Raw genomic sequence first — 23819 nt, 5'->3', positions numbered from 1 at the left:
TGCAGAGCACTTGACAGCCAAATTTGCTTCTCTGCACTTGAAAAACTGCAGCAGAAGCTTTACATTTCCTCAGAACACAGAAATTTTGCAAATCCTTGATTACCTCATAGTTTTAAAATAATAATGCTTGAATATATCTTACAGACAACACCGAGGATCACCCCAAATTCATAATTTCTGGTGGTTCTGATGTGTTCCCCTGTACATTCCCTACTCAGCCATGTGGAAAAGCTGGAAATTCACTAAGAAATCACTTTTAGGCCTGTAACTGTAATAATAATTGTTATATTGTCTGTAATTATAATGCATATAATGATTATATGCAACTCTGAATTCATGCACTGCCTCATTTTAAAATGAACCTGAGCGAGGTTTATCAATTATACAAATCAAAACTGACTTCCCATGCAGCAACAGCCAAGAGAGGATTGATTTTTAATAAAAACAAAACTGATACAAAGAGGCAGAAAATCCAGCACAATTTCTACTAAACAGATTACACCACTGCTGGGAGTCAACAGAAATCTGCTCCAAAGGAGTGACTCTCCCTTTTCTGGAGCAAAAAGTGGATTAACAACCACATTAATAATACAGGAAAGCAACAGCATGTCCTGGCATTCACACGTTGTTTAACAATCAGAACATTTTACACCTGCTGGGCAAGGCTTAGTGCTGGAGAAAAACACAAACAAACTAAAAAAAACATTGCCACAATGTTCTTTTTCTGCAAGTGCTGAACTCTTGTTGTGTGAAATAGTTTTGATAAAAAATCCAAGCAGGGTGGTATCAAGTCCAATGTCACTTTTCCCTCTAAGTTCCCTACAAGATGTGGATTCCAAGCTGATTTTGAGTAAATACACGCTAATGAGAGCTATAAAAATCCACATTTGAAACCCAGCAGATGCGTGAAGCGAGTGCAAAAAAAAGGCAAAATGCTAAAAGAAAAACCACTCTGAACATGTCCCAGTTTCCACATTTAGAAAGTAGGCCTTTAAACCATCTGTTCCCTGGAAATCTCAAAACCCCAAACCTTAGCGGACACTTCTCACAGTCCAGCACTTCCTGCTCTTTTGGCACTTCCACAGGAATAATTAAAGCAAATCCGGGAGTGTGGGTCACTAATACAGCTTTGGGAAAGTGCAGTGAACAATGTTCTATCACTGCCCAAAAAAGAAATCAAAACAGCTTTAGTGTTTTGAGTTGGGCACCTGAACAGTGGGACACAGCTCCAATATACTGGGAGAGGGGATTTTAGGGAGAAATTCTTCCCTGTGAGGGTGGGGAGGCCCCAGGTTCCCTGGAAGTGTCCAAGGCCAGGTTGGATGGGGCCTGGGATAGTGGAAGGTGCCCCTGCCCATGGCAGGGATAGGACTTGATGGGCTTGGATTCCAAATCTGGGATTGTATGAAACTGGAATTCCAGGAAGGTGGGAGGACACAGAAATTGACAAGCCCGGAAATGACCAACATCAGCACCCCAGGGAGGCACCATCCCTTCAGCTGCACAGAAAACCCCAATTTTCATTGAAAACTCTGCTGGTGGAATCCACTCCAATCACCTCCAAGGTGCCTCTGAGCAGCTTCAGGCCAGGACACAAACTGGGGATGCACAATCCACCCAGAAAACAGCTATTTTTATGTATTTCCTAGTGCCAAACCAGATCTATTTTCACAGAATAAACAATGTCCGTATTTACCACATTCGTAGAAATACAGAGAGTGGGAAGAGCAGCTCTAACTCCTAACACCAAGGAGTTTAGTGGGTACTTTTTCTTCAGATAGCACGGGTTACTCCCAAAATTATCCTTGCAAACATTAAAATACTGCATTTTTTGATGGAGGGATGGAAGGAGGGATGGAAGGAGAAAAAGGAAGCCTTTACCTGTTTGTGAACCTTTGTAAGCTGTTCCAGGTTGTTCTCAAGAAAGGAAATTTTCTGCTTCTGCGCAGCGCTTCCACCTCCATCATCACTGTCCAGTTCAACACTCTGCACACAGAATCAGCAAAGCCAGCACTCAGCAAAGCCAGGCTCAAGGGGAAGCTCAGCTCTTTGGCAAATTTGAGCTCCCCAAAGGCAGAAAAGTCTTACAGAGCCTCAGATTTAAGAGAAATTATTTTAATTCTTTGTTTGATATTTAGGAATCACATTTCCTCTTACACAAAAAGACCAAGCTATTTTTACTGAAGAATTATGGGGAAATCCTGGATAGGAAAATCATATTATACTAAATAATTTCTGAAGCTCATCATCTTTGAGAACTTTGTAGCTGAACTGCACTGGATAAGTTCATTTCCCTCAACCACCAACATCTTCCTTATCAAATTAGGACCAAATAAAAGCTGATAAACATCAGAACAGTTTTAATCTTGTTTCTCACTGCTACTAAAAAATACATTATCCCATTTTGTAACTGCATGCAGTAAAGGCTTCCAGCAAATCACAAGATTACTGCAAAAAAAGGAGAAGATTTGGACTTGAAAGAGCCAAGTTTTACTTTTTTAACACGGGTGGTAAGATCCTGGACAAATAGTTTGCGCAGATTGTGAAGAGTCTGAAGCTCCCTTGCCTGGAATAAAAATAACAAAACAATTTTTTAAAAAGTACAAATTACTAGGACATAGTAGATGCTCTGGTGTAAAAGTTCTCCTTGGATCTGAGTCGGTAACAGGAGAAAAGAGCTCTGGATTCTCTCTCTAGGAATCTCATTGGCCCACTTTGAATGCCACAAAATAAACCTCATCCAGCCCCAAAACCACACTGAAAATAACAATTTCTCCAAAACTGGTAAAAACAACCTTTCTTAATTTTCATTTAGGTAATACAAAGCTATTTACTCAAAAATTAAAATATATACCAGCAGGAGATACAGCTATAGGGGGGAAAGTTGAATAAAGTGTAATTAAGACCTACCACTGTTTCTTCCAGCCCTTTAAGGTCTTCTCTTGCTTGTTCCCTTTTATCATTAAGGAGTCTGGAAAGGTGACAACATGGAACATAAATCAGTCATCATAAACAGAGGAGAATCAGCCAGCATCCACCTGGAGCAGCACATCTGCAGGTGGCAGCAAATTGCACATCTCTAATTCATCTTTAATTATGCTTTTGACTGCCACAAATATCCAATTTTATCATGTGCAAGGGCCGAGGCACCACCTCCATCTTTGTGCCCACACATGGGATTTTTCTCTCTCATTTCCAGGAAAGGCTTTTACTCAGGCATCTGATTTAAAACCCCCAAAAATCAACAAAACCCCACCAAAAATTCCCAACTTCTTTCATGCTTGTTTTGCTGTGTAATACGGAATGAGAGATTTAACACTTTCAGAGCTCTAATAAACTTGATTTGGCAATTACCAAAACCACTATTGAAAAGCCTGTGGTATAAAAATAGAGAATAATTGGTAATTATTTATTAGTAGTTCCTGCAGTGTGAAATGGTATTTTCAGTGTGAATATTCCAGCACAAATCCGCCTCCCTAGCACATTTTCCATGGACAGATGAAGAGGTTCAGGGATACCAAGTGAGGAAACTGAGCACTTACATGAGCTTTTCCAGTTTCATTTCTCTTTCCTGGTCCTCGATTTTTAATTTATCATAATCAGCACTCAGCTTCTCCTGTTCCAGCTGCAGCTTCTGGTTCATGCTGGAAAGGTGAAAGAAAAGATCAGCACAGTTCAGCATGAACCCCAGGAGGGAGGGAGGGTCAATCTCCACAAGTAAAATGGGATTGGGTAGAGAAAAAGTAAAGCAGAATTTTAAAATATTGGAGAGCTAAATTCAGTGGTTTGTTTTGTTTGCCTTAAAGGAGGACACAAATTGTTGTTGGCATCTTTCTGCCTTGCTTCCTCATTTCCCTACAATTAATCTTTGGCCACACAATAAATATGATAAAAGAATTCCTAGATTTTAGAAAAAGAAGAATACAGGAGCAAAACATAACAGAGTCACATTGGTGTGTGAGGAAAAAATATAAAAATGTGTACAAATGGGAGCTGTTGGAGTCACCCAGACTCTCAGAGGGTCTGGGGCAGGACTGGCTGCTGTGAGAACCTCAAAACCTTCCTGGGGATGTGTTTCAGTGGTGGCTGAACTCCATGTTCGTGAAAAAGGCATTTTCCAAGCCAAATGATCCCATGATCCTTTAAAACCTGCTCTCCTCCAAGCTCCTCTCACCTACTGACCTGCAGGTGCAACATTACCCTTTTTTAAAAAACTCTCCATAATTTTACAGTCTTGTTAAAGCTCCCCAATAAAGAATTAGACACTGTAATCCACTCTGCAAAATAATTACAGGGTTGGCTGCTGCGTGTAAGGACAGAACTCCCAGAGAAATATCAATCAAATCTAACAGAACCAACCCCAAACCAGGAGAGAGGGAGGGATGGAGAGGGTGAACTTACTCCCTGATTTCATCGATTATTTTCTGCTTCTCTTCGATTTCATCCCTCAGCCTGGACAGCTGCTTCTGGTGGGCTTCCCTGTGACTCTCCATCTGCTGCTCCAGAGCCTTCTGCAAACAGCAGAGCCAGGAATTAGAACAATCCAGGGACACACGGCTCCCTCTCACCCAGCCTCTAGATTTGAGGGGAAACTACCAAATCCATTCAGGAATCTGCCTGCCATTTCCTTCTGTAATCACAAAGCTCTGTGCCTACTCATCCAAGCATTTCATTCAGACTTTAGCAACAGATGTATAATTTTGACTCATTTTCTTGCAAAAAGTACCACATGAAAAGGCAGGGCTGGGCCAGAAATGACACTGATTTCACACCACTCTTCTCTTATTTGCCCTGCTTATTCTCCCAGGAAATACTGGTACAGCTCTACCTGTGGCAGAAATAAATCCCAAACTTCTGAGAACTGTTTATCCACAGCCCTGCTATTGAAATTGTTATTTAAATTTAAATTCTAGGAGTAAATATGCCTCAAGCAACAAGAACAAATTTATTTCTTTAGACTGCTAACAAAAACTTTGCTTTTTCCCCAGAGCTGTAAGGTACAACCACATTAATCACAACTCCTTTTATCACTTTACAACTGCTTTAATCGCTTAAAATTTTTATAATGGAGGGAAAAGTTCTGGAGCTGGCAAACCTCTATCACTATCCTTGTAAAACAGTATTTTTCCTTGTCTGCAATTTGCAACCCCATCAGAACAACTCATTACTGCAAACATTTCTTGGCATTCCAAAGGAAAAATACCAGAAAACAGGTTTATCTATTTTATTATTATTTCCAGGAGATAATCAGCCAAACTTTGAGGAAGTAGCCTCTTTTAAAATCAAATTTTTAAGTACCTAAATGATATTAAACCCAGCAGCCTCATTCACCACTGAGCAAATTGACTTCCAGCAGAGCTCCAGCAGCAAAAAATTAGTGTAACACAGAGGTGGATCAATGTAATTTTTGGCCATGTGAACAGGAAGACAAAATTCCACCCCAATGAACAATCTCCCCAAGAAATTCCCTCTGCATTTCCACTGTGCCAAGCTACCTTCATCTCCTCTGCATCCTGCAGTCGTGTCAGATGCTCCTTCTCCTTGTCCTTGAAGCTGACCTCGTGCATTTTTTCTGTTGAAAGGTGGAGGAGACAGTTTTAATTTCAAATGTAAATTTTAGAATTTTAAAATAAATTTTAATTTATTCCAAGAGATAAAAATAAAGATTCTGTTCTAACAATGCAGGAAATAATGAAGAAAGTTTAAACAAACAAATAAAATTGTTCCCACCTCAGAGAGGGAAATTTCCTTGTGCAGAAATCCAGAATGATTTTAAGGCTGCAGGGTTATAAATTTACACAACCCAGGAGCTTAGCAAAGCCACAAGAACTTCTTTTGATACCTACACATTTTCCACATTAAACTGGAAGGGAAAAATCAAGCAAACCTTAAAAAATTAAGTCAGCTGGGAAAGACACAACTTGTGCACAACTAAGGGAAGCAGCTTTGTTTGGAATGGGGCAGGGATTGTGCAGAGGGACGACTGAAATTTAGATAAATCCTTATCCCAGAATTTTACAGAATATTTATCAAGATTGATTGGTGCTGTTTGGTAAAGGATCTGTGTGGGGGTTTTTACAATTTTTCACATCATTAAAACCCAAAACTGAGTTTTCTAAGGCAGAAATGACGAGCACGAGACCCAAAGTCGTACCTTGAGCGCGTAACTTGGCCAGCTCCTCGTTGAGGGAGTCCTGGGACTCCTCCAGCTGCCTCCTCTTCTGCTCCATGTTCTGCATGTAGTCTGTCAGGGATTTGATCTTTGCCTCGTGCTTTAAAGACAAGGAAATAGCCGTGAGATGGGAACAGCCGCGTCCCAGGAATTCGGGGGAAACCGTCCCACACGAAGGAGGAAAAACGGGAAGATTTCCACATCCAGAGGTGATGACTCAGAGAACTCACAGCAAAATGTCTGGGCAGGAGCTACGAGATCAAAGCAGGCTGTGTTTTTAGAGGCCACACTTGGTAGCCCAATCTGGAATTCAGGCAGTAATCCCAAAACATCCCTGGAAGCTCCTGACTTGGTGTTAAACCAACAGCAGCAGCTTTTTAAAAGCAGCTGGACACCAGCCCTGAGGGGGCTTTGGGATCTTCAAGGTGCAGAAGCTCACATGGACTCTCCACAGCCATCCTGATGGTTTGGTGCTTGCCAACAACCTTCTGAACTAGAAGGGCTCGTGGGTAAATAGAAAACAGTGGAGTTTGTAGTGAAAAGCACTCAGTGGAATTAAAATATTTTAATTTGAAGATAAAAATTATGATAGTTTGGATTATTGCATCTTAATTAAAAAGACTGAGTAGAACTTAACAATGACACTCTGCTGAAGGAAAAGGGGCTCTTCCCTGTTCCAGGTTTGCTTGGGATGACTGCTAGGGAATGAAACAGAGGGAATTGGATCAGGTCTTTCCCTTCCCAGTTCCATGCAGGTGAGGTCAGAGCTCCCAGCCCCACTCCACAGCCATCACTGCCTGTCCCTGCCACATGCTCAGAACCCCTCCTACCCCCTGGATTTCTATCCCAGAAAGTTTTCCATGATGTTTTGTAGCTTGCTGCCTCGTTTTCTCAGCAGCACACCCACAGAGCAGATGCAGGGAGCTCCCCAAAGGTTTGGCTTGTGAAAAACACAGTCAGCGATCTTTTAAAGTGATCCAAGATACAAATTACAGCATCACAGAATCAACCAGCTTGGGAAAGACCTTTGAGATCCACAAATTCCTGGTGAGGGAACCACTCCAGGGAGGAATTTCAGTGCTATTCCACCACACACACTGTGAGACCTCCAGCAGGACCTTGCCAGAGCTCAGGACACAACAAAACGCTGAGGGGGAGGAATGAGAGGAGAGCAAACAGAACACCCAAGAGACAGCAGCGCTCTGCTCCATCAGGCCCATTTCTCACTCCTGCCACACACATTCCGTGGGGAAGGAGGCTGGGAAGGCCACCAAAGCCTGGGAGAAGGCAGGAGCAGACCCACCTGGGAGATGAGGAGCTGGCAGGCCGCGAGCTCCCTCTCGCTGGCGTTCATCTTCCTGTTGGAGTCCATCTGGGCGCTCTCCAGCTGCTTGCTCCGGTTCACCAGCGACTTCACCTCCGACTTCATCTTGCTGATGTAGAGCCTGGCCATGGTGAACTCCTCCTCGATCACCCCATTCACATCTGCCAACTGAGCACACGGGGATCGCCAGCTGCTGCCAGCACCCTGAGCTCCTCCTGCGCCGGGAACCCGGCGGGACCTTGGGCTGGGATTTGGGGTGGTTTTACAGACCAGGGGACATTTTAGAAAGAGAGTTTGGAGAAGGGGAGAAGAGTGTGAATTATTTCTGAAAACTTAAAGCTTGGAGTTTAATAGTAAACTAAAATATTTAGAGGACAAAAAAAAAAAATCTGAATTGGGATCTTTTCACAAAGCAAAGAGCGCTTGTTACATTAAGGAGAAAACTTCCTTCAGAATTTTTGGTTTGATTTGTCCTTTTATCTTGAATGTTTTATTTATCTTGTATTTTTCACATTTGTGTGCAAGGATATCATACAGGGATATCATATCCAGGTGTTAGGCTGGAGATCAGGGAAAGGTTCTTCCCCCAGAGGGTGCTGACACTGCCCAGGCTCTCCCAGGGAATGAGCACATTCCCAAGGCTGCCAGAGCTCCAGGAGTGTTTGAACAACACTCCCAGGGATGCCCAGGGTAGGATTTTGGGGTGTCTGTGCAGAGCCAGAAGATGGATCCATGATCCCATGGATCCCTTCCAGCACAGCAGATTCCACTGAGGAGCTGTGCTGGTTCTCTCTGAGCAAAATCACAGCTCAACTTCATCTGCTTCCCCTTTTCTTACAGCACTGCCAAGGGGAAGGGAACATGTGCTGCTTCTTCTACCAAAAATCCTGAAAAATGAGACTTCTTCCAAAAATTTTCAGTCTGCTCTGAGAGTAGACACACTTGGAAAAGACACTAATTGCCAGCAAATTGGAATTTATTCTTCTAAGCGCTCCCCAGTCTGGCCTTATTTCCAGTGACAGCTGTCCCCTGAAGTGCTGACATCTCAGCACCTACAAAAACCTGCTCCAAACTGCCTCTGCCTCCATTTGCAAAGGTTTCCCCTCCCAGTCCCTGCTCCTGCGGCCACCAGAGGCTGCTGTGACATCTCCAAAGGCTGGAACCCGCAGCACCACAGGGACAGCAGGGACTGTGTCCTCTGCAGCAGGACAGGCTGGAGCTCCTGCTGACCTGAGAGAGCCTTGGCAGGACATCAACAAAAAAAGTGACCTAAAAGTAACAAAAAGGTATTGCAAGGGATTTTCATACCTCTCAAAAATGAACTCGGCCAGTTTTAACCACTGCTGGTTTTTATGTGGTTTTAAATAGACAAAGGTGGCATTAACACCACCAAGGAGATTTTCCAGGCCATGGAAAGCTTCCATCGCTGCCATTTAGCAATGACCATACAAATATTTTCTCTGAAATCAGCGTTTTGTCCTCCTACAAATGTGACAAAGTGAGCAGCCACCTCCTCTACTGTATCCCCAAACCCAAGAGCCACACAAAGGCAAACCTCAAAGCAGGGCTGACCAAAATTTGCACCAAATTTCTGATACTGGCCACCTCAGAAGCCAAAATTTTCATATTCTGGGAATTCTGAGTCATGCCAGCTAAGGAAAGGAGTTGGGCTACGTGTTTATTGTTTTGGGGGGAATTCAGACCCCCCATTAATCAATTCAGTGACTCCCGGATGGGCTCCCAAAAACTGAGCTGGGAATAACTGTGGGAATTGTGAGCCCAGCCACACCAAGAGCTCTGCAGTGTCTTCCTGTGTGCTCAGCCAGGATTTACAGGGAATGTCCTGGGAGAGGGACTGCTGGATCCACACATTCCACATCTACTGATGCTCCCAGGGCTGGAGCCCGGCTGGGAGAGCTGGGAATGTTCCCCTGGAGAAGGAAAGGATCCAGGGAGAGCTGGGAATGTTCCCCTGGAGAAGGGAAGGATCCAGGGAGAGCTGGGAATGTTCCCCTGGAGAAGGGAAGGATCCAGGGAGAGCTGGGAATGTTCCCCTGGAGAAGGGCAGGATCCAGGGAGAGCTGGGAATGTTCCCCTGGAGAAGGGAAGGATCCAGGGAGAGCTGGGAATGTTCCCCTGGAGAAGGGAAGGATCCAGGGAGAGCTGGGAATGTTCCCCTGGAGAAGGGAAGGATACAGGGAGAGCTGGGAATGTTCCCCTGGAGAAGGGAAGGATCCAGGGAGAGCTGGGAATGTTCCCCTGGAGAAGGGAAGGATCCAGGGAGAGCTGGGAATGTTCCCCTGGAGAAGGGAAGGATCCAGGGAGAGCTGGGAATGTTCCCCTGGAGAAGGGAAGGATCCAGGGAGAGCTGGGAATGTTCCCCTGGAGAAGGGCAGGATCCAGGGAGAGCTGGGAATGTTCCCCTGGAGAAGGGAAGGATCCAGGGAGAGCTGGGAATGTTCCCCTGGAGAAGGGAAGGATGCAGGGAGAGCTGGGAATGTTCCCCTGGAGAAGGGAAGGATCCAGGGAGAGCTGGGAATGTTCCCCTGGAGAAGGGAAGGATCCAGGGAGAGCTCCGAGCCCCTTGCAGGGCCTGAAGGGGCTCCAGGAGAGCTGGAGAGGGACTGGGGACAAGGGATGGAGGGACAGGAGCCAGGGAATGGCTCCCAGTGCCAGAGGGCAGGGATGGATGGGATATTGGGAATTGGGAATTCCTGTCTGGGAGGGTGGGGAGGGGCTGGGCTGGAATTCCCAGAGCAGCTGTGGCTGCCCCTGGATCCCTGGAAGTGCCCAAGGCCAGGCTGGACACTGGGGCTTGGAGCAGCCTGGGACAGTGGGAGGTGTCCCTGCTCCTGGCAGGGGATTTGGAACCAGAAGAGCTTTAAGCCCCTTCCCAGCCAAACCCCTCTGGGATTCCCTGATTTCCTGGAGTGTTTTCCCTGCAGGAGGAGCGGGGGAAAGCACAAAGCCCACGCACGGTTTTCACGTCGTTGGTGCCGATGATTCCCCCGATCTCCCCCAGATCCTTCAGCAGCAGGTTCAGGATTTCTGTGGCTCTCTTCTTCTGGTGGTTGCTGAGCTCCTGCAACTGGCCCAGCTCCCTCTGGGTCGCTGTCAGGGCACTCTGGAAAGGTTTAAAAAGAAGAATTACCCTCCCCTCTGCAGGCTGGGCAGTTTTCATGGGGTATTTTCCTCATGCCTCCTGGCAAAATGTAGTGACACATCCAGTTCCACCTTGGCATAATCCACTTTCACAACTCACTTGCCACCAAAGGCTACTTTAGATTATTAAATGTAGCAAATCCGCTAAGAATCTGATTTGCATAATACACCAAAGGAGGTTAATCACAGAGAAGTAGGTAGAGAGGGATAGAAAATTCAATTTTTTCCAACGGATTTCGTGGTAATCTGTTTTACTGGGGGAGATAACAAAGTCTTTAATGAAACATATCTGTTAACAACAGCTCCTTAAATTGGTGTAATGAATTAAGGGAAAAGGATGCTTTAAGCTACTAAACCAATCTTGATTTTCCCTAGATCCCATTTTTTTCCTTACGATCAGGACACATCAGCCGAAAAAGCCGATTAATTTTTTTTCCCTATTCCTTCCTTGAGATCCCCCGGCTCCCTGTAAAATCCCAGAAAACCACAAAACGCTGCCATTTGCATGAGGCAGACTTTCACAGCTTTCTTGGCAAAATACAGGTTTTAAACATCCAAAACACAGGATGGCCACTTGTCACATCCAGTTCCTTGCTGCAAGAGCCACAATCTGCCACCAACTTCCACAGAGCAGCTTCTGAATAACCCTCATTTCGTTGTTTAATTAATTCAGGAAAGAGAGGGTGGCACCAGCAGGTTTTTGGGAATGTTTAGGGAGCAGGGAGAGAGCCAACAGGATTGAACAAGTTGCTCTTACACTTTTCTGTGCCAGCTCATCCGCCAGCTGCTCGTTGGTCCTGGTTTTGTCCTCCACTTCCTGGGATTTCTGGTCATAGTTGACAGCCAGCTCTTCCAGGGCTTGGAGCACCTCCTTCACTTCATCCTTGGCTGCTTCATTCTCGATCTGCAGCCGGGTCAGCTCCTCCTGGATCTTCTCATAGTCCCTCCTCGTGGAGGCCAAAAGCTGGGAAGAAATATCACAGCAGCAGTAAGTGACCCAAAAACTCCTTCAAAAGGTAATGTTGGAAAGGAGGAAAAGAGGCAAAAAGGGGGGGGGGCACAAACCATGTGTGCAGGAGGGGTGAAATCCTGAAAACATCACCAGTTCCAGCACAAAGCACAAAAAAAAAAGGCTCAGAACTTCAACAACAAGAAAAATCTTCACCAAATCCTATTACAACTCAAGACTGAGGCAGAGAAACTGATTTTAAACAGTATCAAAGCTCCAAAGACATTTTCTGCCCTCAATCCAGCGCTGCAGCTCAGACCAAAAAAAATACCACAAAGTGAAATGTTTCACCAGAGGCTCAGTGCTTTGAACTGAGCTGAGGGAAAAGAGCTCTCTGAGGCAGCCTCAAAGACCTCGTGGCTTTACAGAAATATTTTGATAAGCAAACCTAAGACGATTATTCTCAGCTATCATCTGAAGGATGATGCTGAGGACAGATTAGCTGCTCCTGTTTGCTGAGGGAAAATATTAATCTCAGAAGAAAATACTGACTTCACACACACACACTCTCTAGAGAGTGTTTCCAAGCTGGAAAACTTATTAAATTGACTCTCAGCACGCTGCTGAGGTTTCAGTGATTGTGAGAGGTCCCTTGTCCTTGAACCAATGTTCAGGGAGATGGTAAAGCCTTGAAAATTCAGCTGTGGTGTCCTCAGCACAACCCCAGCCCCACCAGCAGCCCTGCACGGCAGGATGATGTGAAAATAAATAAAAATGACACCTAACATTTACTGCTAATACTGCACTTTCAAGAATAATAACAAAATCAGGGCTTGACATGGCGTGAAAACATCAAATAGGGAATTACAACAGAGAAAATCTGTGTGGGAGATATGAGAGGGCCTCACGCTCATCCTGACAGCAAAGTCTGGACATCTATTCACAGAATTCACTCCTTCCCAAGAAACATGGATTATGGATTGGTATAATGTGGAATAAAACCTTCCCTGCTGAAGTGTTTTGGGTGGATTTCTCCCGATCTGCCCACCCAGCAGCTGAGTGAGACCCTCAGCAAAAAAAAAAACAACCCCACCCCTCTCAAGCAGACCACCCAAAAAGCAGAATATCCCAGAATAAATGGCTTTTTTTTTTTTTTTTTCTTTTTTGGCTCAGAGTGCTGGTGGAAAATAGGAAACCAGGCAGGCAGCTCTGGAGGCTGGCACGTGCCCAGAGAGGCACAGAGAGAATTCAGATGTAAAGGAAATTTATCTCCCTGGTAATGGCTGCAGCCTCAGAAGTGCTCTCACTTTATGGAAAAAGCCATTGGATTGCCAGAGCCAGATGGCATGTAAATATTTAAACAACAAAATAGCTTCAAATAATCTTCCTGCTAAACACAGATGGATCTATTATTTACGTTTACTTAAGAAATTTTCTGTGTGAAACGTTGCCGCGGCTTTGAGAAGCGGCGTGCATCACCTACAGCATAAACAAGGAGATTCTGGCTGATATTGTGTGGGGAAAATGGTGCAAGGTTTTCAAAAGACACCAAAAAAAAGGGTTATAAAGATGAGCTGGAGAAAAAGGGAAAAGGCCCATGGCTGCAGCACTTCATGGGTCTGTTCCACACAGGGATGGAATATTCAGGATCCCCCAAAACACCCACCTTAAGCAGCAGCCAGAGGTGAAAAGGTACAAACCCCCCCCCTAAAATCAGCCTCATCTGCAGCAGGCCTCAGGTTTATAATTAACCTGCTGGCTTAATCAAGCAGAAATAAGGACTGGCTAATTAGGGGGGAGCAGAGTGAGGCAGCTGCTGGTGGATCAGTGAGCTCATCACATCTCCAGGGGAGAGCAGGGATGCCTGATGTGGGGAAAAACACCTTGAATAATAAAATATCACCTTCTCCCTCAAAGGTAAGAGTTGGACAAGAGCTGAGATGAGGCAGGAAAAGGCTCTGAGCAGCTTCAGCTGCAGAGATTTTGCAATTGAGTGAAGCTGGATGAGGAATGTGCAAAAAAAAAGGGAGGAAAACATCCACTGAAATCCAAATTCATCTTCCAGAAGTGATACTGGAACAGGGAAGGTGAGGAATAACTGCTCCCAAAAGGGAGGAATGCACATCACCCCAAAAACAAGGCATGGCTGGGAGGGGAGAATCAGCCTCAGGTGGGGAAAGGGATGTGGAGAAGATGGGAGAAGTGAGGTGACAAAAACTCATAACACACATCAGGAAATAACAGGCTGAGCAGGCATGAAGTGCATTACTACTATTACTATTATTATTATTATTAATAATAATAATATATTATATAATATATAATACAACATAATTACACTATATAATATAGAATTAATATTTTAACAATCAGTAGTTATTATTATATATATTATATAATATATAATACAACATAATTACACTATATAATATAGAATTAATATTTTAACAATCAGTTGTTGTTGTTGTTATTATTATTATTATTATTATTATTATTATTATTATTATTATTATTTATTTTGGTGTAGCCACAGGCAGCACTGTGCAGTGCAGGGCAATCAAATCAAGTTGTGGCAAGAGAATGAGGAGCTTCACCTTGGAGAAAATAAATAAAATAAAATAAAATAAAATAAAATAAAATAAAATAAAATAATAAAGATTCCCAGGACAAGTTCCCAGAGGGGACAGTCACTCAGTCCCCTGGGTGATGAATAACAGACATGATCATAAATTGGTTTTTCCTCTAAGAACACCTTGGAAGCTCTTTCTGAGGGCCTGGATACACAATAAAAGCAATTCCTAGGAAATATCACGCCAATATTTGTGGATCTTGGTGTTTTATTGCCTCATTTTGCATCTTCACAACTCCTGATAGAAGGGAATGGCTTGACTGAGTTTAGTGATCATTTCTGCATCCTAAACCCCACAAAAAATTCATTTTAGTGCCAGAAATGATGCAATCAAACGTTTGAAGTGATCAATCCGAGATTTTCCAGCAAATCTGCGGCAGCACCAATTATCAGGTTTTTTCTAATTGCCCAAATAATGATAATTAGTGATTTAATATCAGGAAATCTCTAATTCCCTATAGCCCATCGTGCCTGGATAGCTGAATGGGCACGGACACATCAGAAATCACATTTGGAGTGAAAAAATCCTGGCCCCACTCCTACCTTGGACCTCCAGCATCACTTCCCAGCAGGAGGGATTGTTATTTCAACGAGCTTTATCAAGGCTTAATGAGAATATTATGAAATTTCAAGTTTAAACCTGGCTGACACCTTTTCCACTTGAATTTTAGGCAGTTAATATGAGCAAGCTGTGACAGAATCATTAAACAAGGGGCTCAGGAGCAAAAATGTAAAGGGATTTTTTTAGGTTGGTTTATTTATTTTGGTTTCTTACCTCCTCTTGATCCAACATTTGCTGCTTTAATTTTTCAGCCAACTGGCTCTGCTGGTTGATTTCATCATCCTGCAATGAAACAGGGGTGGAGATTTTTTAATTTCTTTTCACACCTCTCATTTGATCACTTTTTATTTCCTCTTTCTAGGAAAGAAAGGGGGACAGCACAGCAAACTTTCTGCATGTTTGAGTGGTATGAGGGGAGAGAAAAAGAAATATACATAAATAAATATGTATATCATTTATAAATAAATATACCATAAATAAAAATACACAGAGCTCTGCAGTAAAAGCTGTGTGTAAATGGTGATATTTTGAGTTTGGGATCAAATATCTTGTCATTTCCTACAGTACTCTGCCAAATTATGCATCCCATGTTTTCTAGGGAAAAATTCAAACCTTCCAGATCCCTCCAAAATAATTTACTTGGCTTTTCTACGTTTGATGAGGAAACTGAAAGAATGACTGGGGTTTTTTTTCCCTTTTCCTGATCAATATGTAAAAGCTGGAGATTGCTACTGGGGATGCAGAGAAAAGCTCTCATTTCTTACAGAAAACTGCTCTTTTCAGCACCACCAACACTGCTGTGCAACCAGCCCAAAATTAAGATTTAAACACAATTCCTTTGTGTCCACACACAGCCAAACCTCAATATTAACAGGCAACACAGACACACTGGGCTTTTTTTTTTTCCCTGCTTTTTTTTCCCTGCTAATTACAGCTGAATTTTAAAATTGAGTATTGATTCATGATGAGAGCTGTCCTTTTTTCCAGGCAGCTTTTTTTTGCTGCTCTCATCCTTGGTGGTGAATGGCTTTTTCTGGGCCTTTTCTTTTCCCCCCCATTTTTCATCTTGCCAAAGCTCTTAATGGCTGGAGAAGGGAATTGCTGAGAGCTTTAAGTGCCACTGACGTCCTTCAAGCTGTGCAAAGAAATAAAGAAATGAGCCACCTGCACTTTGGGCTGTGTTTGCAGCTCCAACAACACAAACAAAAGGGGGTGGGGATCTATTTCCCTTAAAATTCTGATAGCTGGAATTGTTAAAGACAGGGTTTGGTTTTGGTTTTTTGTTCTTTTTCCTTTTTGGTTTGGTTTTTTGGGGGTTTTTTTGGTTTGTTTTGTTTGCTTTTGGGTTTTTTTGGGGGTTTTTTTTCTTTATTTTTGGGTTTTTTTCCCCCCTGGTGACTCCAAGATGTCATTACATTTTGCTGAGGGATTTTACACAAATCACTGAAGAAAAGGGAAAGCCTGAACTTGAAATAAAGGCAAACTTGGCTGTGATTTCCTGCAGAGTGCTCCCAAACAGAGGAAAAGGGGTGGGGAGCTGACAGGACCTGCTTTTGTGCAGTATTTGGAATTTTCCAACGTTTTCCAGCTCACAATGCTCAAGAAATTGAGAAAAAAATCCACCAATCTTGGCAATAATTTTCCATTTCCACCTGGAATCAAACATTCCCACCTTATCATCCAGCTGCCTGTAGAGACTGGCGATCTCCTCGTCGTATTTCTGCTTCTCCTCTGTGGAGATGCTGGCGACCACGGGGGTGATGTTATCAATAATTGGGGTGTTATCACAAGGCTCCAGGTTCTTCTGGTCCTTGGCACTGATCTGCTCCTCCTCGGGCACAGCTTCTCCTGCAGGGACACAGTTAAAATCCTACAATCCCGAAATTCCATGAACCTCAGGGATGGCCGTTCCCCATCACTGAGGGATTTGGGGGAGCAAGGAAGGCCTTTGTGCCACTTCCAGGGATACAAATGACAAGGAAAAGGTGTGGGAAGGTGGCCACCCTCAGGAGGGTGATGATCCCATGGAAATGGAAACTCCAGGGACTCTGTGACCTTGGAGCTCTTTTCCAGACTTAACAATCCCATAAAAACCAGCAGCATATTCAAGACAAGAAACACAGAATTCCTGGCTCTCCTTTCACTGCCTTCATAGTCAGGATTAGCTCCATGGCTTAACAGAGGTGTAAAAAAACAGGGAAACCTCCCAGATTCCAGCCTAAAATCTGCTGGCATTTAATTATCTCCTCCTCCAGGGATTCCCAGCTCTGGGATGGACCAGGAGAGCACCAGCACAGCCGGGCCTACAACAATATTCAACTTCTGCCTTGCAAACTCCAGCGCCAACACCGACTTCCAGAGGCTGCCTGTGCACAGCAGACACATTTCCTACAAAATCCCTGTCCCCCCAAGGAATATTTCCTCCAGAGGTGAGGGCTGGGTGAGCTGCTCATGGCAGAAATTTTAAATCCACCCTCACCAGAGGCTGGGGAAAGCTCTGGGAGCCCCTGGATGCTGCAGGCCTTGCTCAGGGGGTGGGAAAGTTACAGGTTTTTTCCTTTTCCAGGAAAAACTCCAATATTTTAGCTCCTGAAAGCTTTACCAGCCATTCCTCTCACCAATTTATCTCACTGGCAGGGGAAGAGGTCAACAGGACCAATATATCAAACCCCAGAAAGGCTCAGTGAGGCCCCAAAGCAAAACAAAAAAAGGCAAGGAAAAGCAGATTTTTTTATTTTTTTTTCCAGCTTAAAGCATGAAAAAGTGGAATTTGAAATCAAGCAGCATCACCTCTATCAAGGCACCTCCCCTCCAAATATTTTCTGCCCTATTTCTGAAGGCTTGGTGGTATTTTGTATCATTAATGAGGGAAATGTGAATTGATTTTTGGCTGCTGGATTCCACCGGAGTGGAGAAGGAAAGGAGGGTTTGGTTAAAATGCAGGGCCTTGGACACAAAGAATATTCCTCAGGCTGTAGAGGATCCACCAGGAGCTTCCCAAAAGGAAAGTTTAATTTCTGATTCCTTGGATGAGAACCTGCTGCCTGTAAAACACAGAAAAACCTGGGAGCTGAAATCCTCAGTGAGAACTGAGCTCACCCTTCTCTTTTGTACAATAAATCCTTAATTCCTGCAATAAGCTGGAATATTATCCAAGATGTGATTGCTGTGACAGTTCCCTTTGTAAAAACCTCCATCCTTCCAGAGGATGGGATTGCAGAAGGTCAGGAAATAAATCAATAATCTTTGGAATGCAGAGCAGCAGCACCCAGGGAGGGGATGAGGATATTTAAACAAAAGGATCCATCCAGGCTTTTCTAAAAATAAAAAAAAAAAAATCAGCTTTGGGTTGGGATATTTTATTGTTGGTTTGGAGGTTGATTTTTAAAACGTGAAATAATTCAAACTAAGGCTGGTTTGCTAAAATCATTTGCCAGCGTTCCAGATTCAATTAGATTTTTAAAATTTGCTTTTCAATCAAAATTCTTTCATTTGTGTGTATCCATATTCTCCTGTCCCATCCTACAGCTGATGTTACAACCTACGCTGAACAGCCACTCCCCACGTTTCTCATCAGAAAATTGGCTGTTCTCATCAAAAATTTTCATTTAGAAGACACAGGAGCAGACAAATGGTGATTCTTCCAACCAGATGCCACTCCCTGTCATTGTACTAAAGGGCTAATTATTCTAATGTGAAATTCAATTATAAAAAATCCCCAAACCAAGGTCCAATTACCTTAAAGCACAGTGATTCTCATGCCTGAGGAGCAGAGTTATTTCAAACAAACCATTATAATGGCTTTTTTTTTTCTTTTTTTTAAAATTATTATCATTAACAATATTACAATTAGTGATGCCTCCTGTGTTCTCTACCCTGAAATCGCTAATTTTGGCATTTTCACTGGTTTCTCCTACAAATAGCTGCTGGTTTCCCTGCTTTGTGCTCCTTCACCTTCCATTATTATTATCAAGTGTGAGTTACAGTGTGAGTTCAGGTTTAGTGATCAGACACAATTAATCAGAATTACGATTTAGGGCAAGATTTCAACACAGACACACCCAGCTCCCAATTTTTGGCACCTACCATTCCTCCACCTGTTCAGCTCCAGCTCCAGGTGCTGGATAACGTTCTTTAAACTCTTGTTTTTGTCTTTCTCCTTCTCATACTTCTTCTTCCACTCCTCTGCCGTCAGCTCCAGGTTGACAGACACCGTGTTCTTGATGGTCTTGGCCCTGCACGACAAAACCCAGGGCAGCTGCTTCGGGATCCTCATCCCAGGGCAACAGGGGGAGTGGGAATTCTTCCCTGACACAGGGGGAATGAACAGGGGAATGGTGGATTCCCCATCCCTGGGAGTGTGGAAGGAATTGAAATGTGGAAAGAAGGAAGGAGTTGTGAAGAGAAGGAATTGTGGAAGGAATTAATTGAGGAAAGGAAAGGAAAGGAAAGGAAAGGAAAGGAAAGGAAAGGAAAGGAAAGGAAAGGAAAGGAAAGGAAAGGAAAGGAAAGGAAAGGAAAGGAAAGGAAAGGAAAGGAAAGGAAAGGAAAGGAAAGGAAAGGAAAGGAAAGGAAAGGAAAGGAAAGGAAAGGAAAGGAAAGGAAAGGAAAGGAAAGGAAAGGAAAGGAAAGGAAAGGAAAGGAAAGGAAAGGAAAGGAAAGGAAAGGAAAGGAAAGGAAAGGAAGAAGGGAAGGAAGAAGGGAAGGAAGAAGGGAAGGAAGAAGGGAAGGAAGAAATTTCCTGCCTTCCTAGGCAAAAATATCCCAAATTTCAACCCTCCTAACAACCACCACCAGTTTATTACTGTGAAAGTGCTCAGCTCCAACCCAACCCAAACAATTGTGCCAGGAAATGCAAAGCAAGCAGAAAACAATGCCCAGCACCTACTCCAGCAAATCCACGTTGAAAAGGGAGACCAAACCAATCACTGTGAATTAAAGAAGCCTCAGATCTTTGCCCTTCACTGCTCAGACACTGAGTCCCTCCAAATGCCTCCAGAATAAAGCAGAGGATAAGGAAAAGAACAACAAATAAACCCCCCAGCAGTTTATAAAGCTCCAGTGATTTGCACTCTGTGGCAAGCAGGATTTTTATTACCTTAAGAGTATTTTTTAAATATGGCTGTGCTTTTAAAATAATTCCTAATGGTCAAGGTTTACACCTTGTCTCTGCTAAAAGCTCAAGTTTCCACTCATTTAACTGTACCAGGGAAATAAAAAAAACCCACCACATCAGGAAGTTTCTCCTGATGATGGATGAAGCCCTCACTGACAACTAAAATTAAAAATTATATAAAAACACAAGAAAAGATGGAGTGGAAAAAGAAAAAGCTGATTCACTACTATCAGAGGAGCACTTGTACTGTTTGATCAGTACAAGAGCTCCACTGGAGATGGATTTTATTCCTGACATTTATTTTAATGGTGACATAATTCCTCCTTTTCCTGGGAAAAATGGAGGAATCAGCAATCAGCCGTGAGTCACGGCCCTCCCTTTAATGCCATTGAGTCGTGTCACACCAGAAAAATGAGACACAACATCCCAAGAGCCTGGAAAAGAATCCCCAGGAGACAGTTCCCACCCAAAATCCTGCCAGAGAACTCTGTGCATGGATAATCCACGGGCTGCTCTGCACACACCTCCCAGGGAAACACAAATGATTTCCTTCCTGACAATTCAATGCTGACCATGAGGAACTCCTCACAAATATTCCCCTGTTTTCCCATCCTGGTCCTCAGTGAGGATCCAAATGTTCCTCCTCCCAGGAAACTGCTGAGTATTTAGCCAGGATGTGCAGAGTCAGTCAGAAAACTGCTTTGCCTCAAAAAAAAAGGCAAATTTCACCAATTACTGGAAAGAGGAATGAAAGCAGGCAGGATTTAAACAGAAATTGAACTTGGAAGCTGGAGTTCAGAGCTCTCTATTTAATTCCTGCATCTCAGGATGTTTGTTTTTGCTCAACACGTGGTGTGAGCAGTAGAAGTCTGGATCTTCAGTAGGTAAAAATCAAGTTCAGCCCACAAAGAGGGGAATAAAAACTACACAGCAACTCTTTAACCTGATTTTGGTTCATGGCCACTGCCTCTTTTTGCAGCCCAGAAACTCGGTGTGGTGGAAAACAGCCTGATTTTAAACCAAGACAAAGGTATTCCATCCTCAATTTGTTCAATTCTCTTTCAAACACTCCTAACTTGCCAGTGTTTTTCCTTTCTGCTACTACACAAATCAAACAAAATGAGTAATTTTCCAAAGGATCCGAGTTCTCCTCAATTACCACAAAAGCAGTAATTACATAATGAGCCTGACCTATTTCTGCAAATTTTCCTGATGCATTTCATATCGTTCTTATCAATAAACACACACAGAAGGGAAATTTTCTTTCTGGATCCTTCCATACTTTTTTGTTCCTAAATTGTCAAGATCCTCCAAACATCAGGTCCATGAGCTACCATGGCGAGCTCTCAAAGCTGGCAGTATTACAGAGTCCACACTCTTTAATTTTCCTAATTTTTAAAGATATTTTTTACAACCATAACAATGATCCCTGAGGTGGAATTCAAGAAGACACCTCCTAAAAGCATCAACAGATAAAGCAAAACTGAATTTTTCCACAGAAAACTGCCCAGGGCCTTTATCTTTCCCATAAAACTTCAAGGAATTAAGACAACACTTTGTACTTCCTGCAGGAAAATCAACCAGGAAGGAATTCAAAAATTCCTTCTAAACATCCTTCCATCCTTTCCCAATCCTTCCCCACTTTCCAGCCCCGCTCTGCTCCCAAGCAATCTTTCAAATTAACACTGATTTTCCTGTTCCCACTGGGAATAAAGAGCCAGCTCTCTGAATTTCTCCAGTTTTTTAACAACTCCACGAGGATTCCCAAGGCCTGGGGATGCATCCAGGCTGATCCCAGCAGGACTCACCTCTGGCCAAACATCAGGGTGGACTTGGTCTCTGCCTCGTTGAAGACGGAGGGGGAGCAGCAGATGACGATGGTGGTCCTGCAGTTCCCACCCAGGGAATCCTGCAGGATCCGTGTCATTTTGCTGTCTCGGTAGGGAACGTGGGTTTTCTGATCCAAACACGAGGAAAAGACAAAGAACAATTCTTTTTAACCGGTGTAGCAAGGGAGAACGTTGAGTCCACGATGACAGGAGTCAGTGACATCACTGAGAATTAATTCCTTATCTCAGGCACAACAAAGTCTTGCTGCTCTGTGGCTGCTCAGCCAATCTTTTCCCCCTTCAGAACTGAAATGTTAGCTCCTTTTTCCCTTTTTTATTTTCCCCTGTGGATGGCAAAGAAACAGATAAATAAAAACCCCCCATCACCCCCACGGCCAGGATTACTTACAGTTCCCTCTGCCAAGGCCGAGATCACATTGCCCAGAGCAGACAAAGACTTATTGATATTTTTAGCTTCATCCAGGACAGCCCCCTCTGCTCCAGTTTTGCTGACCTGCCAAAGAGAACAGGAAAGAGTCAACACAAAGCTCCAGGCCTGCAGAGCTGCGCCTAAAGATGCTCCTGGAGGAGCAAAACCCAGCTCAGCTCAGCGTGGGCCAGGAGAACTCCACATCAACTTTTTATATCAAATTTTTATATTAACTTTCATAACTTTTTTTTTCGTTAGTGCAAGCCTGGAATAATTCTAATTTTCTCCCACATCTGTCCCTAATTTTATTCAGGGAGAAGTCTGTGCTCACCTGAGGATATTTGGGAATCACTTCCAAGGCTGAGCTGGGACAGGGAGCACCACAGGGAGACTCTCAGCAGCCCCAAAATGAACATCTGGCCTTTGTATTTTGCTTTCATGGACCAAAAAATATCAAAAACCATAGACTTTGCTCATGGCCACTGCCTCCTTTTGCAGGCCAGAAACGACACATGGTGGAAAATAACCCATTTCACACCAAGACAAATATATTGTGTTCTACAACTGCTAAATTCTGTTTTACACACTCCTAACTTGCTGGTATTTTTCCTTTCTGCTGCTACACAAATAAAACAAAATTTGCATTTTCTAAAGTATCCAAACACAGGGTAAATCCATGTATTTTTATCTATATTAAAACTATCTGTACTTTCACCTCAAAATGCCCCATGCTGTGAAGAAAAAGCAGTTGTGTCTTTTAAGAAGGCAACCAAGAAATCCACATTTGGGGTTTTTCTGTACCTTGTCCAGACATAACAAACCACAAAAGCTGATTTTTTAGAGGAGAGGAGAGCCTGTCCAGCCCTCCATTTTATAAACACCATAAAGAGCTTGTAATTTAGCATCTCTACACAATCATAGACATTAACGTGGTTAATTATTCTGACAAATCACTCCTGCATGGTTTATCATGGGTTATCAATTAATGTGCCCCCAATGAGCAACCCAAAATCCCAATAAAACTGATTTTGATTGCTCCAGAAGGGATCAGAATGAGAATTGGGAAACATTTTTGCGTTGTAGCACTGTTCTAAACCATTACTCTTCTGGCAAATAGATAAAAGTCATTTTCTGGGGTTTATTTTTCTCCACTGGAAAGCAGAAATGGTCCCTAAATCAAGATTTAGGGAGCTTTGAGTAGACTTGAGAGCTGCATTAACTGCTGGTATTTCATTTATTTAAGATGTGAAATAATTACAATAATATTATAGTAAATAATATATAATCTAATATATAATCTAATAATGCAATATATAAGAATATAATCTATAAGAATATAATCTATAATATAATAATACATAATCTATAATCTAGAATATAAATATATATTATAAAAATATAATATAATTAGTATAATATAGTATAATATAATATGATATAATATATGATATATTATATAAGATATATAATATAATATAATAAGTATAATATAATATAACATAACATAATATAATATAATATAATATGACATGACAATATAAGCAAGTTAAAATACATCTAATTATAAAAAGTATAAAGAATATTAAAAATCATTATAAAAATATAAAATTATTAAAAATTATATATTCTATAAAAATATTAATTAT

The 23819-nt window shown here is 42.8% G+C and overlaps 1 protein-coding gene and 1 long non-coding RNA gene across 2 annotated transcripts in view; one reads left to right on the top strand and one right to left on the bottom strand.

Moving 5' to 3' along the window:
• The window catches only part of KIF5C (kinesin family member 5C), a 68226-nt gene that overhangs the window by 9300 nt on the left and 35107 nt on the right, over window positions 1-23819 (bottom strand). Inside the window, exons 9-23 of the mRNA XM_086898254.1 lie at window positions 22153-22257; window positions 21723-21871; window positions 18885-19033; window positions 16471-16646; window positions 15012-15080; window positions 11416-11622; window positions 10474-10620; window positions 7476-7664; window positions 6155-6272; window positions 5496-5572; window positions 4402-4511; window positions 3543-3644; window positions 2911-2971; window positions 2495-2566; window positions 1882-1986 (exon numbers count right to left, since the gene is read on the bottom strand). Of these exons, the coding sequence (XP_086754380.1) occupies window positions 1882-1986; window positions 2495-2566; window positions 2911-2971; window positions 3543-3644; window positions 4402-4511; window positions 5496-5572; window positions 6155-6272; window positions 7476-7664; window positions 10474-10620; window positions 11416-11622; window positions 15012-15080; window positions 16471-16646; window positions 18885-19033; window positions 21723-21871; window positions 22153-22257 (1836 nt within the window). The remainder of the gene's footprint in view (window positions 1-1881; window positions 1987-2494; window positions 2567-2910; window positions 2972-3542; window positions 3645-4401; window positions 4512-5495; window positions 5573-6154; window positions 6273-7475; window positions 7665-10473; window positions 10621-11415; window positions 11623-15011; window positions 15081-16470; window positions 16647-18884; window positions 19034-21722; window positions 21872-22152; window positions 22258-23819) is intronic.
• Window positions 13409-18587, top strand: LOC147652332 (uncharacterized). Its single transcript, XR_015289388.1, has 3 exons — window positions 13409-13524; window positions 17054-17227; window positions 17546-18587. It is a non-coding gene; the product is annotated as an uncharacterized LOC147652332 (long non-coding RNA).

Source organism: Cyanistes caeruleus, chromosome 7 (assembly GCF_971803275.1).
Source record: "Cyanistes caeruleus chromosome 7, bCyaCae1.hap1.1, whole genome shotgun sequence".
In the NCBI taxonomy this organism is placed as follows: Eukaryota; Metazoa; Chordata; class Aves; order Passeriformes; family Paridae; genus Cyanistes; species Cyanistes caeruleus.
Note: the sequence above shows the minus strand (reverse complement) of the source record. Positions and strands in the feature narration are given on the sequence as shown.